Source organism: Globicephala melas, chromosome 1 (genome assembly GCF_963455315.2).
Source record: "Globicephala melas chromosome 1, mGloMel1.2, whole genome shotgun sequence".
NCBI lineage: Eukaryota > Metazoa > Chordata > Mammalia > Artiodactyla > Delphinidae > Globicephala > Globicephala melas.
The window spans coordinates 121,416,513-121,444,262 of NC_083314.1; the positions used below are offsets into that span (position 1 = coordinate 121,416,513).

Here is a 27,750-nt window from a genome sequence, read left to right on the forward strand (position 1 = left end):
ACACCCTGTGCTGTTTTGGTGATGGACAACACTTATGGCCTATTTGGACCTTTTTCCTTGAACAAGTTCATATGACAGTGTGAACAGAGAAAGGGAGGAGGGTATGAAAGAGATATTTGTCATTTTAAAATATGAGAACTAGAAGTTTCATTTTTTTTTTTACTTTAAAATATCATTGCAGCACCGCATAGACCTGAAGACCAAAGGAAAATTGAAAAGGGAGGCTAATCTTTGCAAAGGAAATAGGTATCCAAAGAAGATGGGATGATCAGAGGCAAGGATCAGTCTGTATTACTTTAACCACAGATCATTAAGACATTCAAAGTCTACTGTTGGTAAATGCTTAGAAGTGTTTCTTACTTACTAGTTTCTCGTCTCACCTTCTCTGGTAAAGGAAATCATATCCTCTCTTGGCATAAGATCTAAAACAGCATTTTGCTCCCTAGTTTATTTTGTTGAGGTGTGGGTACTGACATCCATGTAAAGCGTTTTTTCTCTTGTGTTCTTGATAAGGATTATGAACATAAATGAGTCATCCATATAGCTGCACAAAACTGAGTGATTTTTTTTTAAGGCTATATATCATCATGACTAAGAATATTATGGCAGAGACTGCTAAATGTTCATCAAGTCCTGTTTGTTTTCCTCTTGGGCACACAGACAACATTGCCAGGTCACACGACTGAGCCTGGCCAGTAGAATGTGGGTGGAATTATGTACACCACTTCTGGACTTGCCTGAAAAACAAGTTCCCCATGCTTTCCCTATTAGCAGGCTACATAGGGAGGTCTCTAAGGATGCTGTGGAGGGCAAAGCCACATGATGGAAGGAGCCTGTGTCTCTGAGTCATCCTTGGAGACAAGCTGGTTAGAGAGGAGCATCTATAGGGGACTCATGTTTTAGAGAGAAAAAAACCTTATTTTGTTAAGCCACTGAAATTTGGGGGTGGGGGGTTTTGGTTACATCTATTAGCCTATTGCAACCAGGTTTTGATTCTAGGTCAAACTGCCCGGGTTCAAAACCTCATTCTATCCCTAGCTGGCCAAGCTTGAACAAGTTACTTAAATTCTCTGTGATTCAGTTTTCTCATATGTGAAATGGTGATAGTAATATTACATACCTCATAGAGTATTTGAGGTGACTGAATGAGGTATAACAGCCCTTTAATAAACCTGACATATAAGCATAGGTTATTATTACTTTATTACCAGAAACACTCTCATTTTAAGATCATATCCAAATAGGGGTCTCTTACAGAGTTTGGTAGAGAACTGTAAGCTAATTTGTAAAATGAGAAACTATTCATGTATGATGTTCAACTGCAAGCGTGCTGAGTTTTCTAGAAGAAAATAAGGGAGAATGGGAGGAGTGAAAGGAGGAGAGGAGTGAAAGGAGGAAAGGAAGGAAGTAATGAAAGAGGGAGGGAGAAAAGAACGAAGACTTCTCTATTTTAAGCAGCTTACGTATTAACCCAACTTTGCTAACAGGTCTGACACAGCAAGATAGGAAATCTACTTCAGCATCAGATAGTGAATGTAGACAAAGCAAATTCTGGAGGCTGACCAACATTTTCTCTTGCCATTACCTGCAGTAGTATCCTAGACATCTTTCTGCCTTGGATATTGAATATATTGAATCTCTCTCTCTCCCCACCCCACTGCTGCCCAACTTTTTTTTTTTCCCCTTCAATGACATATACTCTCTGGCTTTGTTCACCTCTCCTCATTTATCTTGTTGTAAAAGTAAACCAAACTGAAATATACCAGTAGTCCATTGCCACTTAGTAAGCTTTATTCTGAGACATGATGCCTATAAATAAAGCAATATGATGCCAGAGGAAAATAAAACCTCGCCAAATTCACAACTGTGCGTTTACAGTTTCTTCTATAAATAGATGAAGATTACAGGTTTTTAAAGTGAATGAAAGACTACAGCAAAAGTTGTGTGAATTTGGAAAAATGAGTGAAGCATAAAATATAGTGTATGTAATAGAAATGGGTTTTACTCAGTAGCAATGACAACAAAGTTAAACACAGGGAAATGAGTGCTTTGTAGGTTAGGTAACAAGGAACCATGAAATGCCCTGCTTTTGGTCCCTTTGGAGTTTCTTAGAAGAAGCTGCTCGCTCTGTAGGCAAATATATGAATTTAGCAGTTGGTTATTTTACTTGTCAAGATGTTTTTCATTTTTATGAAAGTGAACTTCTATTTTTCTGAAGTCTCCAAGGCAGGAACAAAAGGAGACATATCTGTGGAGAAAGAGGAGCTTTTTACTCCATAAACAAATTGTACCTATTCCAAAAAGAAAAAAAAAAAGTAGAGAACTAAAAAAAAAAAATGACATTTTCTGCAATGTTACAATGCCCAAGGACAGTTCTGATCTGATGCCTTAGCAATTTACATGGAATTTTACTCTAGTGGTTTCTATAAGATTCAGCAAAAACAAGGAACAGGACAATATGCTATCTCTGAGCCACAGGAGGCTTTTCAGAACCTAGTGCATGTATTTCAAAATTCTCCTCTTCTAACAGTATCACATGAATGGGCTGTAAAGAAAAAGCCCTTTCAATCTTCATGGTGATTGGGTCTTGTGGGGCATTTGATTTACCTTCCAGAGAGTATATGGGCTCAAAATCATGTGTAGTACAAACATGAGCACGATACCAAAGGTAACATTTCACCTACCAGTACAGATGAATTATTTCACTAACCCAGGCAGCTGAATTGGTTCCAGGACGAGGACAGTTAGGCTCTGGGGATAATTCAACAACAGGACCTGCCAGTTACACCAGGCCACCTCCATACTCAACAGCTCTTAGGACTATCAGTGGCTTCATCATCCTCAATAACAAAAGAAGAAACTGACTTTTACATACTTTAAACGAATCCTAGAATCTTGTGATAATCGAACATGGCCCAGTATAAGCAACAAACATAGATGATAGAGCATATCAACAATTACTGAGATATTACTTCAATTATGCAAATATTTCTATACTTTAGTATAGACATTTCTCAGATCGTGAGTAGAATCAACATTAATTGGAGCTCTTGGTTTCCAGGAATAGACTCTTCCAATGAGTCACTTATGCATTTTCCAGCTACTCTTCTGTGCTAAAACGAACAACGCAGTGGATAAAGTATTAAAAAAGGAGACATGAGATAAGAATTTAAGTCTCAGTACTTCCATTAGTCTGTTTTATAGCCACCGGCAAGTCACTTCACCTCTACCGTCAATTTCCTGAACTCCAAGATGCAGGAGTTGGATTGTTTGGTCACTAAAGCCCCTTGCAGTTTTACACGTCAAGACAATTTACAAAGGCTAGCACTGGCTCCTTCAGTCATGGGATCTATGTAAACTATTAAAATGATGAGGTCTTGCCTCTTAAAACTACAGTTAAGGGAAAAGCATTTTCCCCTCTTGGCCCTGGGACTATAAATCATTTATTGTGCTAAGACATGCAAACAACTGACACTGGACAACAGAGTTTGTTCTTTGCATTTGACATGCCACATTAAACACTAGATGGGTATGCTGTTTAACAAAAAGGTGAGCCATCTGATTATATTTTCTCACATATTGAAATTAAACTGAGCTTATAATTAACATCCGATTAACAGCACCAGTTGAAGTACTTTAGTGTTGTTTTTTTCCTGAGGAAGTAATGAGTGATTCTCTTCTAGTGGCTTTATACTTCTGGAAAGGTCAGCAAAGTCCCCAGTTCAGACTCTTGCTCCCACATCAGCTGATTCATTCCAAATCCTCAAAGAGCAATCTCCTTATATAATTTTCTCTTTTCCACAGTGGTCACAGTTCTCTAGCCATATAATAAAAATCATGCAAATCTGAGCTTGCTTACGGTAAAGACAGTCTTCTTTGAATAGGGGGACCAATGTTCACTCACATCAGTGCAAATGGAGCTTGATGCGCTGTTTTTCGATGTGACATTAGCTGAACTGCAATCAGCAGAGGCTACGATACAGATTGCTATACTTCCAGGTCTGATTTGTGACAACTGTGGCATCTAATTGTGTCCTCAGTTCTAGATTTAGCAGCTTCTCTAGCTTTATTCTTTTGTCCAGCCACTGAGTATGATTTTATGTACTCTTAGCAATCAGTACATTTAATCTGGATTTTCTTTCTTATTCAGGATTCAAAATGTAATCCCACAAATTTCAGATAAAGTCTAAAACAGATTTTCTGTGATTTATATGCATCAGTGAGAAATATAGGATTGCATGTATATCTTTATAAACACACACACACACACACACACACACACACACACACACACACACACACACAGAGGGACTCTATGGGCATACATACAAACGTCCTCCCAAATTGCTTTTTCTTTGATAGGTTTGACAACAATGTAAAATCATATATTCTAAAAGGTTTCTAATTCACATTACCATCATAACAATATAAATAATTAGTACTTATCACTAGGCTAACTTAGAAAGGATTCAAACATCCATTTTAAAACCCCTTTAAAATTTTCTTACTTTTTATCAAGGATTCTGCAGAATTAAAAATAATGTTTACTTTATTATCTTTAGCTTGCATATTTTTATGTTGATTTCAGAAAATTGTGGCCATTTTCCACACTCCATTTGCCTAGAGCCTTGGACGCTATTGAAATATTTTTATTTTTCACAGATATTACTTAACTTCTGGGATGTATGCATATCAGTGATGAATGAGTTAAATTTTCCAATGTTTATGTGCTGGATGAAATCTCTTTCAGTTGCTAGAAAATGGACCAGAAATTTGCACTACAAAGGTCTCTCCTTGAATTGCTCCTTTACCATTCTCTTCTCTATCAGTAAATCTTAGATGGAAAATTTCTCAACATGGGAGAAATTAGACTTTAAATTTCCACTTTATATTTCCACATTAGGAAGCTGAGGATAAAGAAGAACAGGAAATGGAAGCAGAGAACATTAAGAATGCAGAGAAAAATAAGTCATGTGACTCTATCAAAATGATGATGACACTGGGAGTCATTCAATTAGGTCTCCATGTTAAGAATAATCTGGTTTTTGTTTCTCAATTTTAGAAAAAAAGAGATAAGAGACAACAATAAAAAGTGTAGAGTTGGGGTTTAGTTAAGGAAAAAAAAGAAAGGGAGGGAAGGGGAGGCACCCCTTACCACTCCAAAGGAATCACTGCCTATTCTACACACACCTACTGTCATAGAGTGAGGGATGCAGGGCTCTGTAAAAGTCTCCATCAGAGAGCACGACAGTGAAGTAGGAGAGCAAGGATGTTTTCCAAAGTTTCTCATTAGTAAGGGCTAAAACAAATAGGGTTGGTCCTCCATTTACCAGGAAACTAAATAAATTACATTATGTCATTCCCTGAAACACTCTGATAACCAAGCTTCTTTTTTATTTAAAAGTGGAACTTCTGTATCACAACAGGGGGGAAAAACAGTCTGTATTACAATTTTGACATTTTCATCTGTTTATTTTTCTTTGAGTGGGCATTTCTATCCATCATTAGCTCACAAAAACTAGCATACGTAGTACTGAAAATCACATAAGGAAGCAACAAAAGAATAACAACAATAATAGTTCCAACAACGTAAGTGGCACTTGGTCATTTTTATGGATGTGAATATTGAGGTATTAAAATGGTAGAAAAAGCAGGAAAGAGGTTTTTGTCCAAGATGGACGATTTTAAAGATAGCCTATCATGGGACTTAGCACTGGTAGAGACCTGGAAAGGGCTCCCAAGGTGAAATGCATCATCACTTCCAGCCTCCAAAACAGGCTGTAAGTTAAGCCCAGCTTTTGTCTTTTGAATCATTGGTAAGGATGTTTTTGGTCTCTCAGCTACTCTGTCAGCAAATCAACCCTCTAATATTTAATGAGCAATGAATATATGGAGAACAAAGTAATCTTAAGATGAGGACGAGAAACTGTATTTCTTTACTTTTATTTCTTCCTGTTGTCTCTGCTACCTCATCTTTTCCCCACCTAAATAGAGCCACGAAAAAAAAAAAAATCAAAAGTACTTTTGTTCACAGGATTCCTAGTTTATGGCCAGGGCCATCCTTGGGATACTTTTTGCATAATCCTGATATAATACATTGTATTTGGCACTGAAATCAATTGGTTACTAGTCTACATAAACTCTATTCTATACAAATATTAGGAAGGGGAGCAATCTGGAATATATAGTAGCAATTAACAAATTAGAGATCATCTGCTAATATGTCAGAATGCATAGGCAATAGCCTGATGGGGTGGTCACAGGCATCACATGGGACAGCATATGTGAAAGGACTCTACATGACAAAGCACTTTAGACATCAAGGTCATTATTATTGTTGTTATTATGGTATAGCAACTGATACAGTTTGGGGAAAATAAACCCCAAGAAGGCAAAAGCTCTGGTCAGATTAAATACAAGGAATCATTTCCTCTCCATGTCTAACAGTTGGCACTTGGCAATGATAATGAAATGTGTGGAGAGACACATCTTGGGCCTATAAAATAGAAATTTGAATATACAAATATATATTATGAAGTATGGTAGGATACAAATTGATGTAAAAATATGCTTTGATTTCCCTGTTTCATGATTTTAAAAAGCATAAAATGTTGTGTTGTTGGATGTTGAAGCAGAGTTAGTAAACCCTTTTGGTTATGTTTTAAGAATGTTTTCACAGTCTATGTTACTACAGTGTTGGTATCTTACTTGTTGAATAGCTTTCTGAAATATTTAGCACTCAACCAAAAATAACTAAACATTAATACAGATCATTCTAGTAATATGTTTAGTTATATTTTGGGGGGTAGTAAGAATGGAGTGATGAGAGTAGAAATTCAAAAAGATTTGCTAGTTAGCTCATTTTGAATGAAGTGTTTGAGATAGTCAAGTAATCCCGGTGGGTAGGATGTCCATATCTTCCTTGTGAATTAGGAAATGGCCTGAGGCTTTAGCTGTAGGAGGTACTGTAGGAAGATGGTAAGTCAGGAAGAGATTCCTTTCCTGCCCCCAGGCCAACTAGTTACTGTGGCAAGACCCTTGTACCCAGAAAGCATTTCTTGGGTCAGTGTTTGACAATCAACCATTCTTCAAGATGGTGGAGCTGCTTAGGTTCAACAGACAGCAGAGTCAATAACCTTGCCTCATGAGACCAAATCCCAGGGCTTTTGGAAATTACTCACTGTCCAAGAATCCTGGGCAACTATCTTGAAGGATAATCTTCCCATTTCTTAGGTCACTCTTGTCATGTTACTGGCCTTTATTTCAATTCCAGTTAGATTATAAAGTGCAGTATGAAATGTTGAACCTTCAGAAAGAACATAATGAACACAACTACACTCCACGAAATCCCAAGTTCAAATTACTGGCAGAATCACCGTCCATATCTGAGAATGTACAGAAACTTGATCATCATTGTTGTTGCCTTTATCATCACCAGCATCAGCATCATTAGCATCACAGTTGCAGTATCATGATCATGTCAAGTGGTGTGGCAAGGTCAGAAAAGCCAACATCAAGACACTGTCCAATTTGGGTGTGTAAATATTATCCTGTGTTTCTTGGCCCATTTAGCAAACACTTTCTTTTCAGTGATAAACCTATGCCCCCCATATGGGGCGTGTTCATGGAGAAAATATTCATCACATTCGTCTCTTCCTTGTTCATAGTAATGGTAGGGGACTTTTCTATACCCTTCTGTCCTAGAAAAGAAATAAAGAAAAGGAGAGAAAGACTGAGATGAAGAATGAAGTATTCATTTACAAGATTCCATTATGTGCCCAGTAAATGCATTTACTTGCAAACCCATGCATGATTCTTGTCCATGAACTCACTTAAAAGCTATTATACATAAAAGCTTTTTGGAAGACATACCAGATCCTTAGTGCCTTAATAAATCAAATAAAATGTATATATCACACCAATTACATGCAAAAATATAGCTACCCTTTGAAGGAGGAAATGGTGTATAATGGAAACAAACTTTGGATAACCTGATTGCTCTTGCAGAGCTTGAAGAAGCTTAGTGATTTTTCAGAGTAAGATATTTGGTTCATCTGTGCTCCATCATGCTTATAGTTAGGGTAGAAATATTTGATTATGAGGATTGTGGCTTAGTTACCATTTTGACAATATGATTAAAATGCTCTCTGAATTATATTGTGCCCATCGTTGGTAGGGAAATATATTTCATTACCTTCATGAAGCATGGAACGTTTGTTTTATTATCTACTTAGAAACTATCCTACCAGCAGGAATATACTGTGGATAAACATACCCATTTTAAATAACAATCTGGCAGATTACTCACTTAGTAGTGAAATATAATTTCCAGGAATTCTCATTAAGGTATCAGCTTCTCTGAGGCTTCAGGACATTTTGTCCTTCAAGATCAAATACAACCATTGAGTAGACAGCCATCTATCAACCATTAGAGCAGCAGAAATGACAAACCTACTTTGCAAATTAAATAACCACCGAACTTGTTCTGTATTTCCAAGCCACAAGTCCCTGATATGCCTCAGACTAAGGGAAAAATGTTCCTTCTGACATTTGACATTAGACTGTGGTAAATATTTTTCTTTTTTATCATCCCTAAAAGTCACAACTTGATGCACTGACAATAAAATGTCATGTCAGCAAAGAATGCTGGGAAATAATTGTTGCTTTATCTGTTTCTCAGATTTATGGTATTAAAATGAATTGTGATATTTTGACAACATATCAGAATTGGAGATGCATAAAAATAATTTCCTGTGATCTTACTTGCAATAGGTGTCATTTATCATCCCGTAGACGTGAATGCCATAACAGGCATCCATGGCCAGAATGAAGGTAAACCAACCCGTGCTGAGATAAGAGCCAGACTGGACTCTGTAGGCGGAACAAAAACAAACAATGACAAACAAAACAAAACAACACAGAAGACATACACAGAGCAACAGCAAAGTGTGATGAGAAACGGGCAACATTTTATCAAAAACATAGCCTTTGTTATCAGGAAAAAACAGAAGGAAACTTGACAATCTGTCAAAGATACACACTTATTTCAAATTATCTCTGAATAATTTATAGGCATGCTCTCACTCTTAGTACCTTAAGCCTAGAAGCTATGCTGTATGGAAGAGAAGCCAAATGGTGAATATCTGGAGTCAAATAACCCTGCTCCCTTCAGGTGAAAAATAATTTAGTTGATTTCCCGTAAGACACAAATTAGTACTGTATATCAGAGGACAGGTTTTCTAAAGTTGCTTGGAGCCCCGATGGGAGCTGAGTGATAATGGTGTTATCTTACTTACCTGGACATGTCACTTTCTCTGAGGCTTGCTAAGTGAAAATTGGATGCAGTGCAGGTGAATGACTTGGTCTGTGAAAGCATCTGAAAAGTCTTCCTTCACTGTTTTCCAGGCATCATGAGACAAGACTTTTCCTTTGTAAGACCCATCATACCAATCTCTTTAATACGCTGTTATTGAACACCACACCTACCCTGTGCCCCTCACCGTTGTAGGTGCCGTGGATACAGTAATTATCACAAAAACCAAGGCTTTTGTCTTCCTGCAGGCCAGAGGATTGGATCTGGAGGTGGCTATATTATAAAGGTTGATCAGGGAAGGCCTTTTTGACAACAGAAGCAAAGATCTGGGAAAAAAGGGGGTGGGAGAGGGTGAATGGGAAGAAACCGTGTAAGCCGTAATGGAAAGGCAGCCTCACGTGGGTAGCCTTTCAACGCCCTCTTGGTCACATAAGAGTGGGCCTTGGGCCCGGAACACTTCCTTACCAAGGAGTTCTCACAGCCTGTGCCGGACTTATCACCCTGTGTGTGAATATCTTTCTCTGTTTCACAGTCAAGTTGTATGCATTTGCTTAAGTGTCATATGACACATGGCTAACCTCACTGCTATATCCATCTCCTTTAAAAAGGGGATGGGGTCTTTTGTTCTGTGGCACAAGAGGGTTGCATGCAGGCCAAGAGCCTGTGTCAGCTGCTGGGAGGGACCTGCTGGCTGTGGGGGGGCCGATGCCCACTATTAGACCTGACCTTGCTCTATCTCTTCTCTGTGTGAGGATAGCATTTTTCCATCCAGTGCTTGACTATGTTGTGTTTTCTTTTGTGACTCCAATACCAAGATACAGTGGGCAGAAGTGTTTGGACTTCTACTCCTGGTGATAAGCCACAGATGCCCCTTGCTCAACAGACCGTATGAGAGAAGAGTGTCCCAGGAAGTGTTCCATCTCACAAATAGGAGGAGTGTGCTTGGTATGTTTAAGGAAGAGGTGGGAAGTACGGTAACTGAAGGGGGAGAGTAATTAGTTAAGTCCTGACTGGAGGATTCTGTCAAGTTCCAAATGGTTCAAGGGAATATTTGATCTCCGTATTTGTCTTTAGCCAAGACAACCCAATCCATCCAATACAGATGATGGCCTATCTGCTTAAAACTTTCCCCGCAGGGGCATCTGGGTCACCCAGGTTGCTTGGCCACTGAGTAGCGCCACTGTCTTAAAAAGACTATGTTTCCTATCTTCCATCTAGATGTCTTGGTAAACTAGACATGGTAAACTTGGTAAACATGGCCGGCTCTTCTCCTCCAAACCAACGCTTCACCACTGGTACAGCACTCCAGCCAGTAATTGTTCCCACTGATGTCCAATATCCTTGCTGCCGTTCTTCAGGACCAAGCCATCAGTGTGCTACAATTAGGACCCTGAATCTTTTGATTCCTTTTTAAATTTTATTTATTTACTTTAAAGAAGATGTTGGGGGTAGGAGTTTATTAATTAATTTATTTATTTTTGCTGTGTTGGGTCTTCGCTTGTGTGCGAGGGCTTTCTCTAGTTGTGGCAAGCGGGGGCCAGTCTTCATCGCGATGCGCGGGCCTCTCACTGTCGCGGCCTCTCTTGTTGCGGAGCACAGGCTCCAGACGCACAGGCTCAGTAGTTGTGGCTCACGGGCTTAGCTGCTCCGCGGCATGTGGGATCCTCCCAGACCAGGGCTCGAACCCGTGTCCCCTGCATTAGCAGGCAGATTCTCAACCACTGCGCCACCAGGGAAGCCCTGATTTCTTTTTTTTAAACAGGCACCACTTGGTATCAAATCACTTAAAACAGGCAAGCATTTCAGACACACAGTGGGGGTTGATAACTGGATTTTTAACCTTTATTTTCATCGACTTTGGTTGATTTGGAAGAAGAAACAGACCCAGAGCATTTATATCCACCCCCTCTGCCTATTTGTCACTGAGTCTGAAATGCCGCTATGTAAATTGACTTCCTTTGTATCTCCTGGTGTGTCTTCTAAATGGAAAACATTCCAGAAACAGGATCCCATTAAGTTACATGCACTCTCCTCTGTGATAGGAACACTAGCAGCAGCATGGGTTAGGAGCAGGTGCCAAATGGGTGGGAAGACACAGCACAGGAAGGGGAAGACACAAAAGAGCAAGCTGGTTTAGAAGAGAATGGAACCTGCAGTCAATCCTGCATTCTGGGGTCTGAGGAGGAACAGCGATGATGGGACCTGCTTAAAGCATCATCTGCTTAAAAAGTCATTTGAAAATTGGGAGAGATCAGAAGAACAGAGTCTTGACTAAAAGCTCCCAAATCGAAACTAGAAATTTTATCTATGTACTGATTTTTTCCAGTTATTATTCCTGCTGAATTGTATTTTTTCCCCTCTTCTTGCCTTTTCCTTCTACTTTTTCTACCTTCCAATCCTCTCTATCCTTCTTCATTACTAGGCTGACCAAGCACTAGTAGAGATCACTAAAAATTACAGCATCTATTTGCACATGATGAGAAAAGACAGGTCTCACATATTCACCCATTTGTTCATTTTTTTTCAACAAACATTCATTGTGATCCTATTATATGCCACTGACTCTGCTAGGAGCTGGTGATGAATATGGGATATTTTCTTAAAGAGCACACGGTCTAGTGGAGGGAGGCACACATGTTAACACAATTAGTCACAATCAGTGTAACAAAGTGGAGTTTTAGAGTCAGTACCAAGTGCAGTACAGAACAGAAGTGAGAATGTCTGGTTTCCCAATCCAGCTGTGCCACTACTCAAATGTCAAGCTTTGGACAACTTATTTGGCCTCTTAGGGTCATCTTTGTTTCCTTGTCTCTAAAGTGAGATAGTTCAACTAGTCCTACCTAAGGTTTCTTCTAATTTTAAAATCAAATGATTCTGCAATCATCACCTTCAGTGGTCAATCTGTTTTATTCTTTAGCCCTTTGGCAGTTCCATGTTCCATGTGTGTTGGATGGGTAATTAACAAGCATATTAATTGATCAGGTCACATTTAACGCACACTTGTGTGATGGGCATGCCACTAAATGCCTGGGGTGTATATAGAAAGGGTATACAGTTTTACCTGGCAATGGTAGTGGCTACAGTCACTAAATTTTGGAGGGAGAAGCTCCATCTTTTCCTCTTTCACACGATTGCTCATGGAAGGTGTTGGAATGGCTAAGACCAAAGGCACAGCCATAGCATTGAGGGTAAAGCTTAATTTGAGTGAGAAAAAAATCTAAATTAGGGCAAATTGTTTTTCTTTTTATGCATTTCTCCAGGAGCCAGTCCCTCCACGGAGTTGCTGTCAAGGACCAAAGTAATATTAGAGCCCTGGAACAAAGGGGGGATCATTTGTGTGACATATGGACCCCTCCCTCCTCTGCAAAATAAGCTCCGCTGGCTCACTCTGATCCAGCCCAGATATTCATGTCTGAGAGTTCAACAGCCAAGCTTTCAGAACAGAACCCCATAGGGTACAACTGTCAAAGTGATTTCTCTACATATTTATCTTCTCTTTACCACAGGAAAAGAGGGTCAGGAATTTCAGGGTTTGGCATCCGGTCAAAGATCTTTCCATCTCACCACCTAATAAGGAAATTTTTACATTTCTGATGTTGATTACTTTTAAGCCTAACCTAATTTATTTTGTTTCTGGATAGACATCATAATCATTAGCTCAAAAGCTCTTCAAGCAAGCTGTGTTGCATTTGATTCAGACTGGGAGGTTCATACTGCCCAAGTGCCCTGTCCTACAAACAGCACTTAATTAGACAGTTGCATTTTTTTCCCTGGTGCCTCTGATATATTTGGGATGTGATATCGTGTGAGGTTTCCTACCGATAATACTTGCTGGGGCTAGCAAAGTGGTTTCTTCTCAAAATACTCAGAGCTAATGTCTATATAACGATACTTGCAGTGGAATAATGGCAGCTGCTGGATTAATACAGGAATTCTTCTGAATAAATGTCCTGATGATCTGGGTCCCTAAGGGAATTCACTGGCTTGGATGGCATTGTATCTGGGAATTCTTGTAGCTGCACCATTTCTAAACTCTCCTGCTGTGTGGGTGTACTAGAAAGGAGGAAGTATAAATTATACACCCTAGGAGACCTTTGGAGGTTCAATAAAAACAATAACAAAAAGACTTGAGCTGATGTACATGAAGTTGTTTATGTTTTTCAGCTTAGAGAGACCTAGTGATAACCATCAGATGCCTTAAAAAAATTCTAAAAGGGTCTCTTCTGGGACCAAATATTGTCTTGTAATTTGTCACTCATGCACGCAACACTATGTACCAGCTGGCCATCAGCCATGGCACTTTTTATACCTTCCACATCTGGGGATCGATAAAAACAATTATTGTCATCTACAAATAAACAATCAAGATTCCCATAGGGATGATAAGAGAATTTAAGCCCCTAATTCAGTACAATAAGAAAGCTTAAATTACTGCAGCAGAATAATGAGCCATGCAGGGGAAAATAAAGGCAGGAGTGTTAAAAGGAAGCTATCAATCATTTGTTTCCACCGGCCAAGTTTGCATCCCACTGCTCCTTGGTAATCAAGATAGTTACCACTTGGAAACTACTTAAATTTACTTGCTCATCTCTTGGAAAAATGATGTTGTCAACACCTTGATGTAGCACATGCTTGAAGGCATATCATTTAAAATATGATCTTTCATCTAGTTTATTACCAATAAAATATAAGCTACCATGCCCCTTGATGTTTACCCCTGTTCCTTGATGTCTAAAGGCCATCACGTGGCCACAAGGATTCGTTGTCTGTCATGCTGGCCTTATTTTTAACAGTCTCAATATTTGTGGCTGTCAGCATCCTTCATTCACCTGCACGCTTGCTTCTGAGCATGCTCCCTCACCTTCTCCTTTCTGGAAACATATTATGAAGCATTTCTTTCCTATTGCCTGGCAAGCTGAAACTTTCTAGTGAGTGACATTTCCCTGTGGGATAATTTCAGGAGAGGAACTGAGGACACAGAAATGGTTACTTTTCAAAAGAAAACTGAATTACATTGAACTTATTATCTATTCACAAGATGTTCTAATTATTGAGCACCATTAGCTCAGTGACTTGGGTTCTGAACTCAAGAAGCTTATACTTTGGTGGGCAAATAATAGCACTTTCTCTATATTACGATTTTTTAATCTCAGCCTATTTTATTTTATTTTTATTTATTTATTTTTTTTGCTGTACGTGGGCCTCTCCCGTTGCGGATCACAGGCTCCGGACGCGCAGGCTCAGTGGCCATGACTCATGGGCCCAGCCGCTCCGTGGCATGTGGGATCTTCCCGGACCGGGACACGAACCCGCGTCCCCTGCATCGGCAGGCGGACTCTCCACCACTGCGCCACCAGGGAAGTCCTCGGCCTATTTTAAATGAGACAGTTCTCTGTTGTGGGGTATGTCCTGTGTAATAAGTTCTCTTTCACATTTCACCAGATTCCTCTCTGTTCCAAGCTCCCCTGAGCCCAAAGAGGGCAGTAGACTTCTTGACTCCCTGGTGTATAGTCTTTGGCTCAGGGGGGTTTGCCATGGGAATGTCTCTGACCCCAAATGCAGGCTCTCCAGGCTCTCCTTATCTACAGTTCCCAGTCTGGCTTCTCACTGTCCCACTGGCTTTCCTCACCAGCCGAGCATCTTACTTCCTTCTCCTTCTTGACAAGTCTATCTGAAGCCATTCAGGTTTGCTCAATACTGAATTATTATCTTATCTTTCAACACAGCCCTAGGAATCAGCAAATTCACTTGGCCTGAACCCAAAGGGCAGGTCGTAGCCTGCAATGGGGGACGTACAATGAGGAAGGGAAACAAGTGTCAAGGAACAAGGATGCAGAGTCCAGTTGCCTCCATCTCTGTGCCTGCCTCTTCTTCATGGAATGGTTCCTTTGGGGGCCTTTGGTCCTACTGTTTCTAATTCATTTCTTTCATGAGCTAATGCAAACAAGGTCTGGGGCATTCCAAGCGAAAATTTCAAAAACATAATAATCATTTATTAAAGCCCAGAGAAGATCCAGACCCTCCCAACAATGGAGATTTATTGGACAGCACGACATTGGCAGCAGTTTCTGAAATCTGCTATACTCAGGAGCAAAAAGGAAATTTTATAAAAGAATTAATCAACATTTCATGTCTTGTTTTAACACTGTTGGATCTCAGTTCTCTCATCACTATACTATACTGGCAGGATAAATAAAAATAGAAAGTAAGTTTCCATATACCTTCCTAGGGAGACGGAATACCTGACAGAATACAGATTATTCAATTAAAAGCATTCTTCCCCCATTTTTTTTCAAAAGCACATGGATAATGAAAGCATACATTTAAACAAAGAGACTGGCCAAGAAAAACAGCTGGTGATTAACAGTAGCACCTTGGGATTCAATCTAATATTGTGAACCAGTCTAATGAAAGGAGAGCTCAAAGTGTGGAAGCAATTTCAGCTGTTCCCAAGTCATATATTTTTGTATGTCATTCGACAGTCGGGAGCTATGGTAATACTCTGGAGTTGGCCCATTGTATTAACACTGTATATTGGTACTATCTGTCAATGGGACATGCCCAGCAAATCTTTAGGCAGCAACAACTTTCTGCAAATCAGGCGGCAGAACTCCCCATCTTGGCTTGAATCATTTGCAAATGGACATAAACTTTTCAAATGGATAAAAACATCATACTGTGGATGATTCCTAAGAGAATGCACCAAATGAAAGGATCTAGGCCTGGAAAATAATGAAAAATGGACCATGGGTAAATGGAAAAAGCCATAAATCTTAGAGGACTGTACTACCATCCCAATCCGCTAATGCAAAATGCCTGTGCTAATCAGTAGGCTCTTGGACTGTAAATATAACAAATAATTTTCTTGCCGTAGAATCAACAGGACTCTATGACTAGTGACGCATGCAATGAAATTGTACAAAAGGAGCATAATAAGAAATGACTGTGTTCTTTTCAAAATGTACATTTAAAAGTAAAATAGTATAGCTCCCAAAGATATGATTTATGACTGCTGTAGAAATAGCAGATACCACTCACAAAGTTTACTTTTTTCATTCATCTCAGAAATTAAAAGGTTATTTTGCTCTTACCCTTGGGCTTTAAAGCCCTCTCAACTGGAAAAGTTGATTTCTGGGATTTCATTCAATTTTTTAAATGAACCAATGGAACCTCAGGTATGGCAAGGATGGATAGTGGAGATCTCTTTGGGCAACTTCATTAAGGCAGGACTGGTTCCATAACCATTCAGTATTGGCTGAATTGTATCCCCTCCAAATTCATATGGTTAAGCCCTAACCCCCCATTGTGATGGTGTATCGAGATGGGGCCTTTGGGAGGTAATTAGTCATGAAGGTAGGGCCCTACTGATGGGATTACTGCCCTTATGTGAAGAGAAAGAGACAGCAGAGCTCTCTCCTTTCATGCTATATGAGGACATAGCAAGAAGGTTACAAGCCAGAAGGAGAGTCCTCACCAGAAACTGACCATGTTGGCATCTTGATCTTGGACCACCAGCTTCCAAAACTATCTGAAAATGAATTTCTGTTGTTTAAGCCACCCAGTATATGGTATTTTGTTCCAGCAGCCCAAGCAGACTAAGGCAATGGGTACTTCTCAGGGCCCTCCCCTGACAAACCTGACCTCCCACTGTATTTTCCAGGACTTCTCTTCCTGAACTCCCATGTCTAGTCACATGGGTCCATTTATGACTCCTTAGCACATCTTGTACGTGTCAGCCTCTGTCTTTTTTTTCTCTTGACTTGTGTACATGTTCCTTCTTCCTGAAATGCTCTCCCCATGACTTCTCCTGTTTCTAATCTTATAAAGCTTTGATTCCCTCGTCCTTTCAAGAAAGATTCGCTGGGTACACTGTAAGTGTGAGGCACTGCGCCAGGCACTGGAAAGACCAAGTTGCCCCTGATCTCAAATCAGGGTCAAGGGAGGGAGAGAGACTCGATGATTATTTTCAAAAATAGGGTTATCAATTCCCCTGTGAGTGCTATGAGAGTACTGAGGGAAGAGCAACAGACGTCGCTGGAGGGAATTGGGGAAGGTAGGATTTGAGAGCTGAGCTGCAGATTAAGGCTAAGGAAGCACACCAGGCAGAAAAAGGAGCAGAAGGAGAGCCTTTCAGGCAGAGGGAATGGGCTGTGCAGCTGCACTTGAGGAATGAGACTAACGGGAATACAGGGTAGCTCTGGTCTGTCCTCTAATCTGGAAGAAACCTCAAAGCATCATCAGTGCTTAATTTCCATAATAAATTATTGGTTAGAGACAGGATGCATAAGTAACACTGACTTATTTTTTTCCCCTTACATTATGTTTTGAAATATTAGAGATATCTGGATATTCTGTATAGCTAGTTTTTTCAGCTGAAGGAAATTTATGGATCTGGAGAAAAGTATCTAGGGGGAACATTGGCAGAATTATACTTTTTCTTCCTCGTTAAATTCTTCATTAATTCAGAACTGAGAAAAGTGTTAACAATATATGACTAAGAATAAAAACAATTAAAAAATGTGTGAGGCTATTGGAGGTACCCAGTGGTGTTCATCTGTGTTATAAACTAAGTTACAAGGCAGGAGCAAACTCATCTAATCTCCACGTAGTCTCCAAGCCAACTTCCTCAGTACACACCTGAAGGCTCACAACCTGTTCCACTTAAAAGGGAAACAGTTTTTACAAAAACATTTAATTTACTGAGTTTGCTTTTTTTGTTTTGTTTTGTTTTTTTAATTGGAGATGAAAATGGATACCACTGCTGCTTTAAGGACATGAACCCTTTGAAATACCTTTCTGGTCTAGAAATGCTGAGCTAAATGACTTCCATAGTAACATCTCCTTTACCCAGTGAAGCTTCTGGGAGAAGGGATTACACTATGTACACTAACACCTAACCTCCACTCTGAGTAACTGTTGCCTTCCCTGGATCTCCGGTTTTCCTAAATGGCCCATAATTTTGAGGACGTGAGGTATTACGGATAGTCTGTGTGGGTTCTAGTTTCAGACTATTCAAGCTACCATAGAGGCCCTTGTCTCAAAAACAATAGATTTTCTGTCAACTTTCCTGTGATAGATCGTCTCCTCCTTGAACATGGCTTGCTCATGCGTCAGTAACTTTCCTGCCTTACGACTTTAGGCTTGGCCAAATGACTTACTTTGACCCGTGGACCATAAGTAGAAGTGAACATTGAGACAGTTCTCAGTGGAGATTTTAAGAAGTGTCACATGGTTCCCATTTCTTACACTTCTTCCCTCCATCATGAGAACAACACATCCCAGGTAGAGGGTGCTCCTTCAGCCTGGGTCCCGTGACGCAGATACGAGCCCAAAACTAGAGCCAAGTTCAGCTAACCTAGCAGAGCTATAGCTCATCACAGACCTGTGAATAGTAAATAAATGTTCTTGTAAGCCACTGAGTTTTAGGGTTATTTGATATGCAGCAAAAAGCTAAGTAAACATTTTTTGATAAATAATAACTGCTATTATTTATGGAGCATTTATATGTACTAGGCATTGTACCAAGAGCTGTACATAGGTCATTTTATTTAATTCTCACAACAAGCCCATCCTATAGGGAGTATTAATATCCCCACTATACAAATGAAGGTTTGGGGAGATATAAAGTACTTGCCCAAAGACAGTCATATCAGAGAAATCAGGTTCTTAACTAAGTTCTTTCTTGGTTACCGTCATTCTCAGTATTGCCTGAGGAGGTATCACATGTCTGATAGAGCAGTCATCAAAAGACCTCAATGCTTCTGGTTCTATTGTTAACTCTCTAGGCAATCTTGAACACGTTGCTTCTCCTAGGACCACATTTTCTTTTTTTTTTTTTTGGTGGCAGAATAAGAGGATTGACCTAGGCAGGCTTAGGGTCTTTCATCACTGAAGTTCTGTAATTGTAGTTATAGTAACATAATCCATGTTAGAGAGATTATGAATGTCTAGCTGTATTTTGGCAAAGAGTTATTATCACCACTTTATAGATTTGTGTTTATAGCCTTACCATTCAAAACACGTTTTAGAATTTCAGCCATGGCCATGTTCAAACGATAGCTTTAGGCCACTGATGTAGATATGTACATTAACTTTAAAAAGAAATAAAGGGTATGTATGTCAATCCCAATCTCCCAATCCATCCCACCCCCCTTTCCCCCCTTGATATCCACACATTTGTCCTCTACGTCTGTGTCTCTATTTCTGCTTTGCAAATAAGTTCATCTTTACCATTTTTCTAGATTCCACATATACGTGTTAATATACGATATTTGTTTTTCTCTTTCTGACGTCACTCTGTATGACAGTTTCTCTATATACACTACTATGTATAAAATAGATAGCTAATGAGAACAGACTGTTTGGCACAGGGAACTCTACTTAATGTACTGTGGTGACCTAAATGAGAAGGAAATCCAAGGAAGAGGGGATATACATATACGTGTGGCTGATTCACTTTGCTGTACAACAGAAACTAACACAACATTGTAAAGCAACTATACTCTAATTAAAAAAAAAAAAAAGAAACGAAAGAAAGGAGGAAAGGACAAGGGAAGGAGGGAGGGAGGGAGGGAGGGAGGGAGGAAGGGGTAAGTCCTGAAAATAAAGATCAAGTTCCTAGATTTACTTCATTCCCCAGGCATGGCTTCCTTTCAGCCCTTAGGTTCTGCAACCTTTTAATAAATTGTCCTCTTCAGCTTGTGTCAGCTGAAGGAGGCATCTGTTCCTTGCAACCAAAGATTTGAAGTTGGATTGGTTGACCTCCAAGATCCTTTCTAACATAATGAGTCTATTTAATACTCTAGGTATAAATAGGGGCTTTGCTTCTACTGAATCCTTAATTCTTATTAACAATCACTATCTGATCTGATCCAAGTCCTATACTTAGGCTTAAATAAGTTGCTTCTTTCTAACTTACCCTTCAACTTATCTTGAAATCATGCCCTTCCTAAATTGATGTGGTCTTCAGTATTCTGAATGCTAATCACCTGTCTCTACCTAAGGCATAGGTGCCTGTTCCCTGCTAACCTGATAAAGGTAATTAAAGGAAGGTTTTGGCTTTCTCTCCTATTTCTCTTATCAGCAATTCCCTCTGCATATATTTCCCTAAGACTAAGGAGAAAAAAAAAAAAAAGGAAAGATTGTAATCAGGTAGGAGAATATCTAAATAGATAAAAGACTTTTTCCTGCTACTTGAAGTTTTTAGAAGAGAAAAGAAAGGACTCACTTTCCCTTGGCTTTTTTTTTTTTTTTTTTTTTTTTGCGGTACGTGGGCCTCTCACTGTTGTGGCCTCTCCCGTTGCGGAGCACAGGCTCCGGACACGCAGGCCCAGTGGCCATGGCTCACGGGCCCAGCCGCTCTGCGGCATGTGGGATCCTCCTGGACCGGGGCACGAACCCGTGTCCCCTGCATCGGCAGGCGGACTCTCAACCACTGCGCCACCAGGGAAGCCCTCCCTTAGCTTTTTGACTTAACTGGAAATTGAGTTAAACCAAGCTTTTCCTTTAGAAATAGTTCTAGCACAGAATCAGACTCAAACTTGCTTCTGACAAAAATGAGCCCTTGTTGACATACAGCATTATATTAGTTTCAGGTGTACAACATAATGCTTGACATTTGTATGTATATATTTCGAAATGATCACCACAATAAATCTAGTTATCATTCGTCACCACACACAGTTTCAGAATTTAAAAAAATAATTTTTAAACAACTGAAAAGGATTAAGACAGGATTTAACAAGGATTTGAGACAGAGACTTGAGGTGGTTTCACCCCATTGAAGGAGAATTGGGTACCCACGCTTGATGCTAAGGTCTCCAATATCACTGGGATCATCATTAAACCACCTTCGTCCACAGCCAAGCAGCCAGCTACACATACAACTGAAATTAAAAAAATACAAAGCAGCACTGACCTTCTTCTGATTAAGAAAGACCAATTTTTCTGCCACTTCCTGCCTATCTGAATCTATTATCGCTATTCTGAGTTACACGGCTCAATAAATCCTGAAATAAATTATTTTGAGGGGAATATTTATTTTCAATAGGCAAAGCTAAGCTGTACCCCCATCATCCCCGTCTATTAAAGTTGTTTTTATTTGGCTCACTAAAGATAATTCAATTAGAAGGATAATTCAATTAGAAAAGGTCAGAAGTAACAACTGACATATGGGTCTTCAGGGACTGATAATTTTAGTCTCCAGTTTAGAGAAGGAGGTTTTATTTGTCATTTTTCCAATAGGCTGAGATTCATTGACTACCTTATACACAATACCTTTGCCAAATTATAGTCTATCATCAATGTGTCAAACAGACACTTATCTAGTTCTTCTACTCCAGTACCAGCTGATTCCTAAGAGGGGCATCTGTCTGCGCCAGAAGAACACCCGAATTCAGGTGACTTAGTGATGGAATCTTCCTTGAAACAGTCAAAGCTCATGGTGTCTCACCTATTAAACAAGATGATTGTCCACTAAGGTAGAATGTTATTCCAATTTAATTCTGCCCAGGAATTTTAGTCCTAAGAAATCCATTGTTCTCTCTATTCTTGAGATGGGATAGGGTTTGAAAGCTATCCAGATTTTCCAGTTGAGCTAGATTCCTTGCCTAGTGAAGGAAAGAATTTCTTTCATGGAGGTATGTCTTCCCATAGCGTTGATACACAGGTTGGCTGGCAATCTGGGGAAACGACCTGTGTGTCTGCTGCTTACGGTAAATCTGTACCTGTGAAGTCCTTCTGTGCACACCCTCCCCATACCAAAACTTCTCCTGTACAAGGTCCTTTTATCTAAGGACGATCTTTCTGATCAGAGAAAAGGTAATGGCAATAATTCCACTCTTCCAATCAGAAGAGATAACTTTCACGTGACTCTGGAATTCTTCTAGCCCAGTAATTATTTTCCTTATTGAAGTATAGTTGATATGCAATATTGTGTTAATTTCAGGTGTACAGCATAGTGATTCAGTGTTTTGTAAATTATATATATTCCATTATACAATTATTATTACAAGGTGATTACAAGATAATGGGTATAATCCCCTGTGCAATAGGGTATATCATTGTTGCTTATTTATTTTATATACAGTAGTTTGTATGTGTTAATCTCTTACCCTTAATTTGCCCCTCCCCCCTCCCTCGCCTGTTTGGTAATTAAAAATTTGTTTTCTATGTCTGTGAGCCAGTTTCTGTTTCGTATATACATTAAGCCCAGTAATATTGTTGATCCAGAGTAGACAAAATTTCATAAAGTGCGAACTAGAACACAGAGCAAAAGCAATATATCTTAGAAGATGCCAGGAGAAATGCAGAATAGAACTTAGAAAATTCCTCTTATTTGAGAGCATCTGACTGAAACATGAGAATGTTTTTAGCTCCACAGATTTTCCTACATTGCAACAGTCACAAAATGTCAGAAATCTCCACGCCTAGCTATAAAAATGAGGACACAGGAAAACAGTTGAGAAGATCCTCCACCTTGCATATTTGCTTTCACCAGCTGATGATAACAGTGTATGCCCATGTTTCTGACTAAAGGGGCTGCAAAGAAGTGACGAGAAGAGCTACTGAACTCTGAAGGCTTTCGAACAGCAGCAGTAGATGAACAGAATCGCTCCTATTTTTGGAGCCCACGGATTGGCTTCCCCTCATTCCTCTCTCTTCCCCTTACCCCTGCTTAGTCTTGTGTCCATAATCATGCCAAGAGGATGAAAAGAAATACATAGTTGTTTTTTGTAGAGGGGAAATATGAGGCATGAAATTTTGTGAAAGCTTCACCCCAAAATAAGAAAGTAGGTTGAAGGAAGCTGCCTTCTTTCCTTATGAACTGGTTAAAGGGAACTGGTGAGTGATGTCGACCAGCTCCCTCTCCATCTTTGCAGCCACAATCCTTGTGCTCCTAGGCTGAATATTCTAGACACTTCCACCATTTTTCCACTCTGGAAAAACTCTTTACTGTCATCAGAGGCCCAAATCTCTGATGTGATGATTGTGATTCCACATTCTATTCCTTCTCCCAGGGGCATCTTTCTTCCTATGCAGTACTGGGATCCCACTCTCTAAACCCAGAGTCCTGGCTCCACTTCCCAGCCATAGCCCTGATCCCACTCTCCCTAGAGGCATTGTTTCCATCCTCTGCACCTTTTCCCAAGCTCCATTTACCACCACTGCTACTGATAATGGATTCTGATTTTATTGTCCTGGGAGTATAGTCTGGGTATTCGTACTTAATAAAAATTTTAAAAAAAAAGGGGGGTTCCTGGGTGATTATAATGCGATGTGTGTAGCCAGGGTTGAAAATCACTGCTATAAATGCTTGTTAGGTTTGAGGATTCTATTAGAAGTTGAGTTCCACTTTATTATGAATTAAATTAGCTTTTGAGGATGGCCTGAGAATCTAATCACTGTTTTAAAATTTGTTTCTTTAGGAAAATATGTCCCAATTTATAAAGAGCTGACTTGCAAACTGACTGGAAACTTGCCAGTGAAGGAATGCTGGTAAGCAAAGGTATCCTGACTTTTTTGAAAAGTTTGTTTATTTATTTAATTAAAGTATAATTGATTAGTATAGTTGATTTACAATATTACATTAATTTCAGGTGTACAGCATAGTGATTCAATATTTTATAGATTATACTCCATTTAAACTTATTACAAAATAATGGCTATATTTCCCTGTGCTGTACAATACATCCTTGTTGCTTATCTATTTAATACACAGTAGTTTGTATCTCTTAATCTCATACCCCTGTCTTGACTCTCCCTTCTTCCCTCTCCCCACTGGTAACCACTAATTTGTTTTCCATATCTGTAAGTTTGCTTCTATTTTTTTAGATACACTCATTTATTTTATTTTTTAGATTCCACATATAAATGATAACATACAGTATTTGTCTTTCTGTGTCTGAGTTACTTCACTAAGCTTAATACCCTCAAGTTCTATCCATGTTGTTGCAAACGGCAAAATTTCATTCTTTTTTATGGGTTGAATAATATTCCATTGTGTGTATATAAATGGATCCCATCTTAATAACTATGTCTGGCACACATTAGGCGCTCAATTTGTCCAACTTAGTTGAATAATTTTTGGAAGGCAGGCTGTTCCTAAGTAGAAATTGCTAACATTTTTCCCCCAAGGAATTTTAAACAGTTTACCAATGTTTTCTCATTGATGATGTAACAGAGGTACTTACTGATATGTCTAAGGATATACCACATGTCAGAGATACAAGCCAAATCACCATGCAAAATTTGGTAAACCTCACATGTACCCCTTGTATCGATTTACCTCCAGAATCAGGTTTTCCCCCAGCTTTACTGAGATATTGATGACACATAACATATGAAAGTTTAAGGTGTACAACATAATGATTAGGTACATGTACACACTGCAAAATGATCACCACAATAAGGTTAGCTAACATTTCCATCCCTTCATGTTATTACAATTTGTGTGTGTGTGCACACGTATACGTGTGTGTGTTGATAACATTTAAGACTTATTCTCTCAAAATGTTTCAGGTATATAATACGTTATTGTTAGTTATAGTCACCATGCTGTGCATTAGATCCCCAGCTCTTATTATCTTATAATTGAGATAGAATCAAATTTTAAAATCCTTTTTTTAGTCAGTTGACCCACAGCTCAGCCAAAATTCCGATTTCATCTATCAGGATTGAAATGTGCTCTGTATTTTTTATAAATAACAAATCATAGCACAGCGGTGGCCATACATGGCATGCCAAAGAAAGGAGAATAAACAAAGATGGGGCTCCAAAAGGTGGGAAGATGTGTTTTTGTAATTTATTGGACCCACAGTAGACATATCAACATCAAGAGGTGTATTCACTGTTAAATTCCTGAAATCATGAGGTAAAATATCAATTTACCTAAGTTAATTTTAGTCTTTTGAATTTTTCACTGCAAAGCAAACTCTCAGAAAATTAAGTGTCATTTGTACCTTCCTGTAGTCATAAAGCACATGCTTAATGGAATCTCGTGGCAATTAATGTCTTAGGTCATTCTACAGGCACAGGGAAGTCTCTTTCCTCCCTGATTTTGGCTGCCATCAGGCACCCCTCTTGCCACTGTTGCTTCCAGTTTTGCAATCAACAAAGTCCAGAAAGTGACATTTGCATACTGACGCCGTAGGAAAAGCTTCCTCAGTCTTCCTGTCAGCACAGAGCTCATTCAATTATGTTCGGCCTCAGAAGTGCTGTTTTATTTATCAGAAGGCCACTTTCCAGTTTTTAAATGGCTCTGGACCTGCCACTTCTTTGAGCCACGCTGACTGTAAGAGCATTTGCCATTCACCTCGGGCTGTGCTTGTGGCTAGCAATCATCCATAACTAGTATGCTGCTAACAGGATTCATGCATGAGACAGTGCCCAGCCTTATTGAGAAGCCTTTCTAAAACAAGCCGGCAGCTGCTGATTTGCACATTGCAAGAGAAGAAAACCTAAGTGCTCGCAACTGTGGTGCTGTGAGTACTGTTTCCTTCCATTCATAGTTCGAGAATTAATGGTGATATTACGCAGCCAAGAAAGATGTCAGAGAGTAGATGGCTCCAGCTCCTGAATTATCTTGTTTAATTTATTTGTTTGGATGACGGCTCCATGATTCTCCAGGATATGTGCATCACCCTCGACTCTGTCCTCTTCCTCATCCTTCGTGTCCCGTTAGTTACTGGGTTGTGTTAACTCTTCACGTCACCTCTCACATCTGTTTCTTTGTATCCCTCTACTACTTTAAAAACCTGGGTAACAAGGTGGCTTGGGTGTAGGCTTCAGATTGGGACAGTCACCCATTGTGGTACATCTATGAAATCTGTGTACACATTTAACAGAAGGGAATGACGTGGTGGCTGGGCTGGAGGCAACAGTGGATATGAGTCCAATCTCAGGGAGCCACCACCAACACCCAAGACGTCCCTTCACAATCTTGGCATTTTCTTTAAAATCACAAAAAAATAGGAAGCGGGGATGGTGGTAAAATTTTTAAAAAGGGAAACACTTAAGCATTGCTATGAAGAAAGATATGTTTTCCGATCTCCCTACCCAATAATTTTCTAGTCACAGGTGACTTTATTGTGGAAACAGCCTCTCTGTATTTCCTGGTGAGGTGTTGAAACTGAAAAAGCACAAGCTGGGCTAGACACAGAGTCAATATTCTTTGATTCAGTTTCAACTCTTCACTGCGGCACTTTCCCCCATCATCTCTTTCAAGAAGGCAATGCAAAGGAAAATCAGATTTTTCTCTAATCAAGGGTAAGGAATGATTTCTAGCTTTGTGATAATCAAGGAGTTTCAAAGAACTCGGTGTTGGTTAAAATATTATAGCCATTCAAGTCCTGATTTCATATTGCAACATACCACCCAAAACTTCTTTCGATTATTATCATTTTTTCCTTTGTACACCAATACAAAAGTAACAGTATTTAATAAGCATGTTAAACATAGGCCTAGCACTATTAAGTGGAAGGATCTTTGAGTGAATGAATGGATGAATTAGTTTCTCCCAACAAGTCACCTAGAAAAATTTGCTTCTGTAAAGAGCGGGATGGAGCATAGAGGGGAAGGAACCACTTTTCTCTTGATAACCATTATTTTCCACTAACACACATATTTCCCTTCTTGACATTCACGACATTACAGAGGATAACTCAGGGATACGTGATCTTAGCAGTTTCTTTTTGTCTTAAAAGAAATACGTCCAGGATTTGGTTCAAGAGTTACATCTTGTGCAATTTGTGTTTTAGACAAAGGTACGTTATTTTTATTTTTAGGCTACCTGGCATGTGAAAATAGGAGAAAAAATTGGTAACTTACTAGCTTATTTAGAAAGAATCATTTTGAATATTAAGTCCTCTTGAATATGCTGAAATATCTGAAATGATTATTGTACCTTGAAAGTACTGAGGGAAAGAAAACTGAAATTTAAAGATTCAGTGCTAAGAAATACACTAACTAATGAAGGAGTAAAAAACAATATATATTTAGTACCTAAGGTATTATTTAATACACATATATATATATATATATATATATATATAAACATGGAAAAAAGGATTTGTTTCTCACAATATAATTTATGCCCCACATTGTTTCAGGAGCACATTGGTTGCATAAAAACAGCGGAAGACAACACGTGTGCATTTATTTAACGAGCACTGTGCAGCTACTCAACAAACACCAAGCACAGCAAGGTGCCTGCCATGAGCCTGGCCCTGCACCACTAAGGTATTTTGCTTTTTGATGTTGAGTAATTCTTGTATCAAAAAGGAAAACACATAAACATCTTTGTGTGTTTTTATGCCCAAGCCCTTAGAAGAGCCATGAAGTATTTTGTCTATAATAATATGGCATTTCTCTGAATAAAGAGTTCTATGGCTTGGGGAGGAAATGGTGTCAAAAGTGGCCCTAAAACCCCATTTCTCCCC

At 39.3% G+C, this 27,750-nt stretch overlaps 1 protein-coding gene across 10 annotated transcripts in view; it reads right to left on the reverse strand.

Moving 5' to 3' along the window:
• Positions 1–27,750, reverse strand: part of ST6GALNAC3 (ST6 N-acetylgalactosaminide alpha-2,6-sialyltransferase 3) — a 766,015-nt gene that overhangs the window by 161,324 nt on the left and 576,941 nt on the right. For 7 of the 10 annotated variants that reach the window (XM_060304101.2, XM_060304153.2, XM_060304109.1 and 4 more), the window contains 2 exons: positions 8,764–8,871; positions 6,000–7,700 (listed from right to left, as the gene is read on the reverse strand). The exons of the other annotated variants lie outside the window; for them this stretch is intronic. In XM_060304101.2, coding sequence (XP_060160084.1) covers positions 7,514–7,700; positions 8,764–8,871 — 295 coding nt within the window. In that variant the 3' untranslated portion in view covers positions 6,000–7,513. Of the gene's footprint in view, positions 1–5,999; positions 7,701–8,763; positions 8,872–27,750 lie in introns of those variants that run through there. 10 annotated transcript variants of the gene reach the window in all.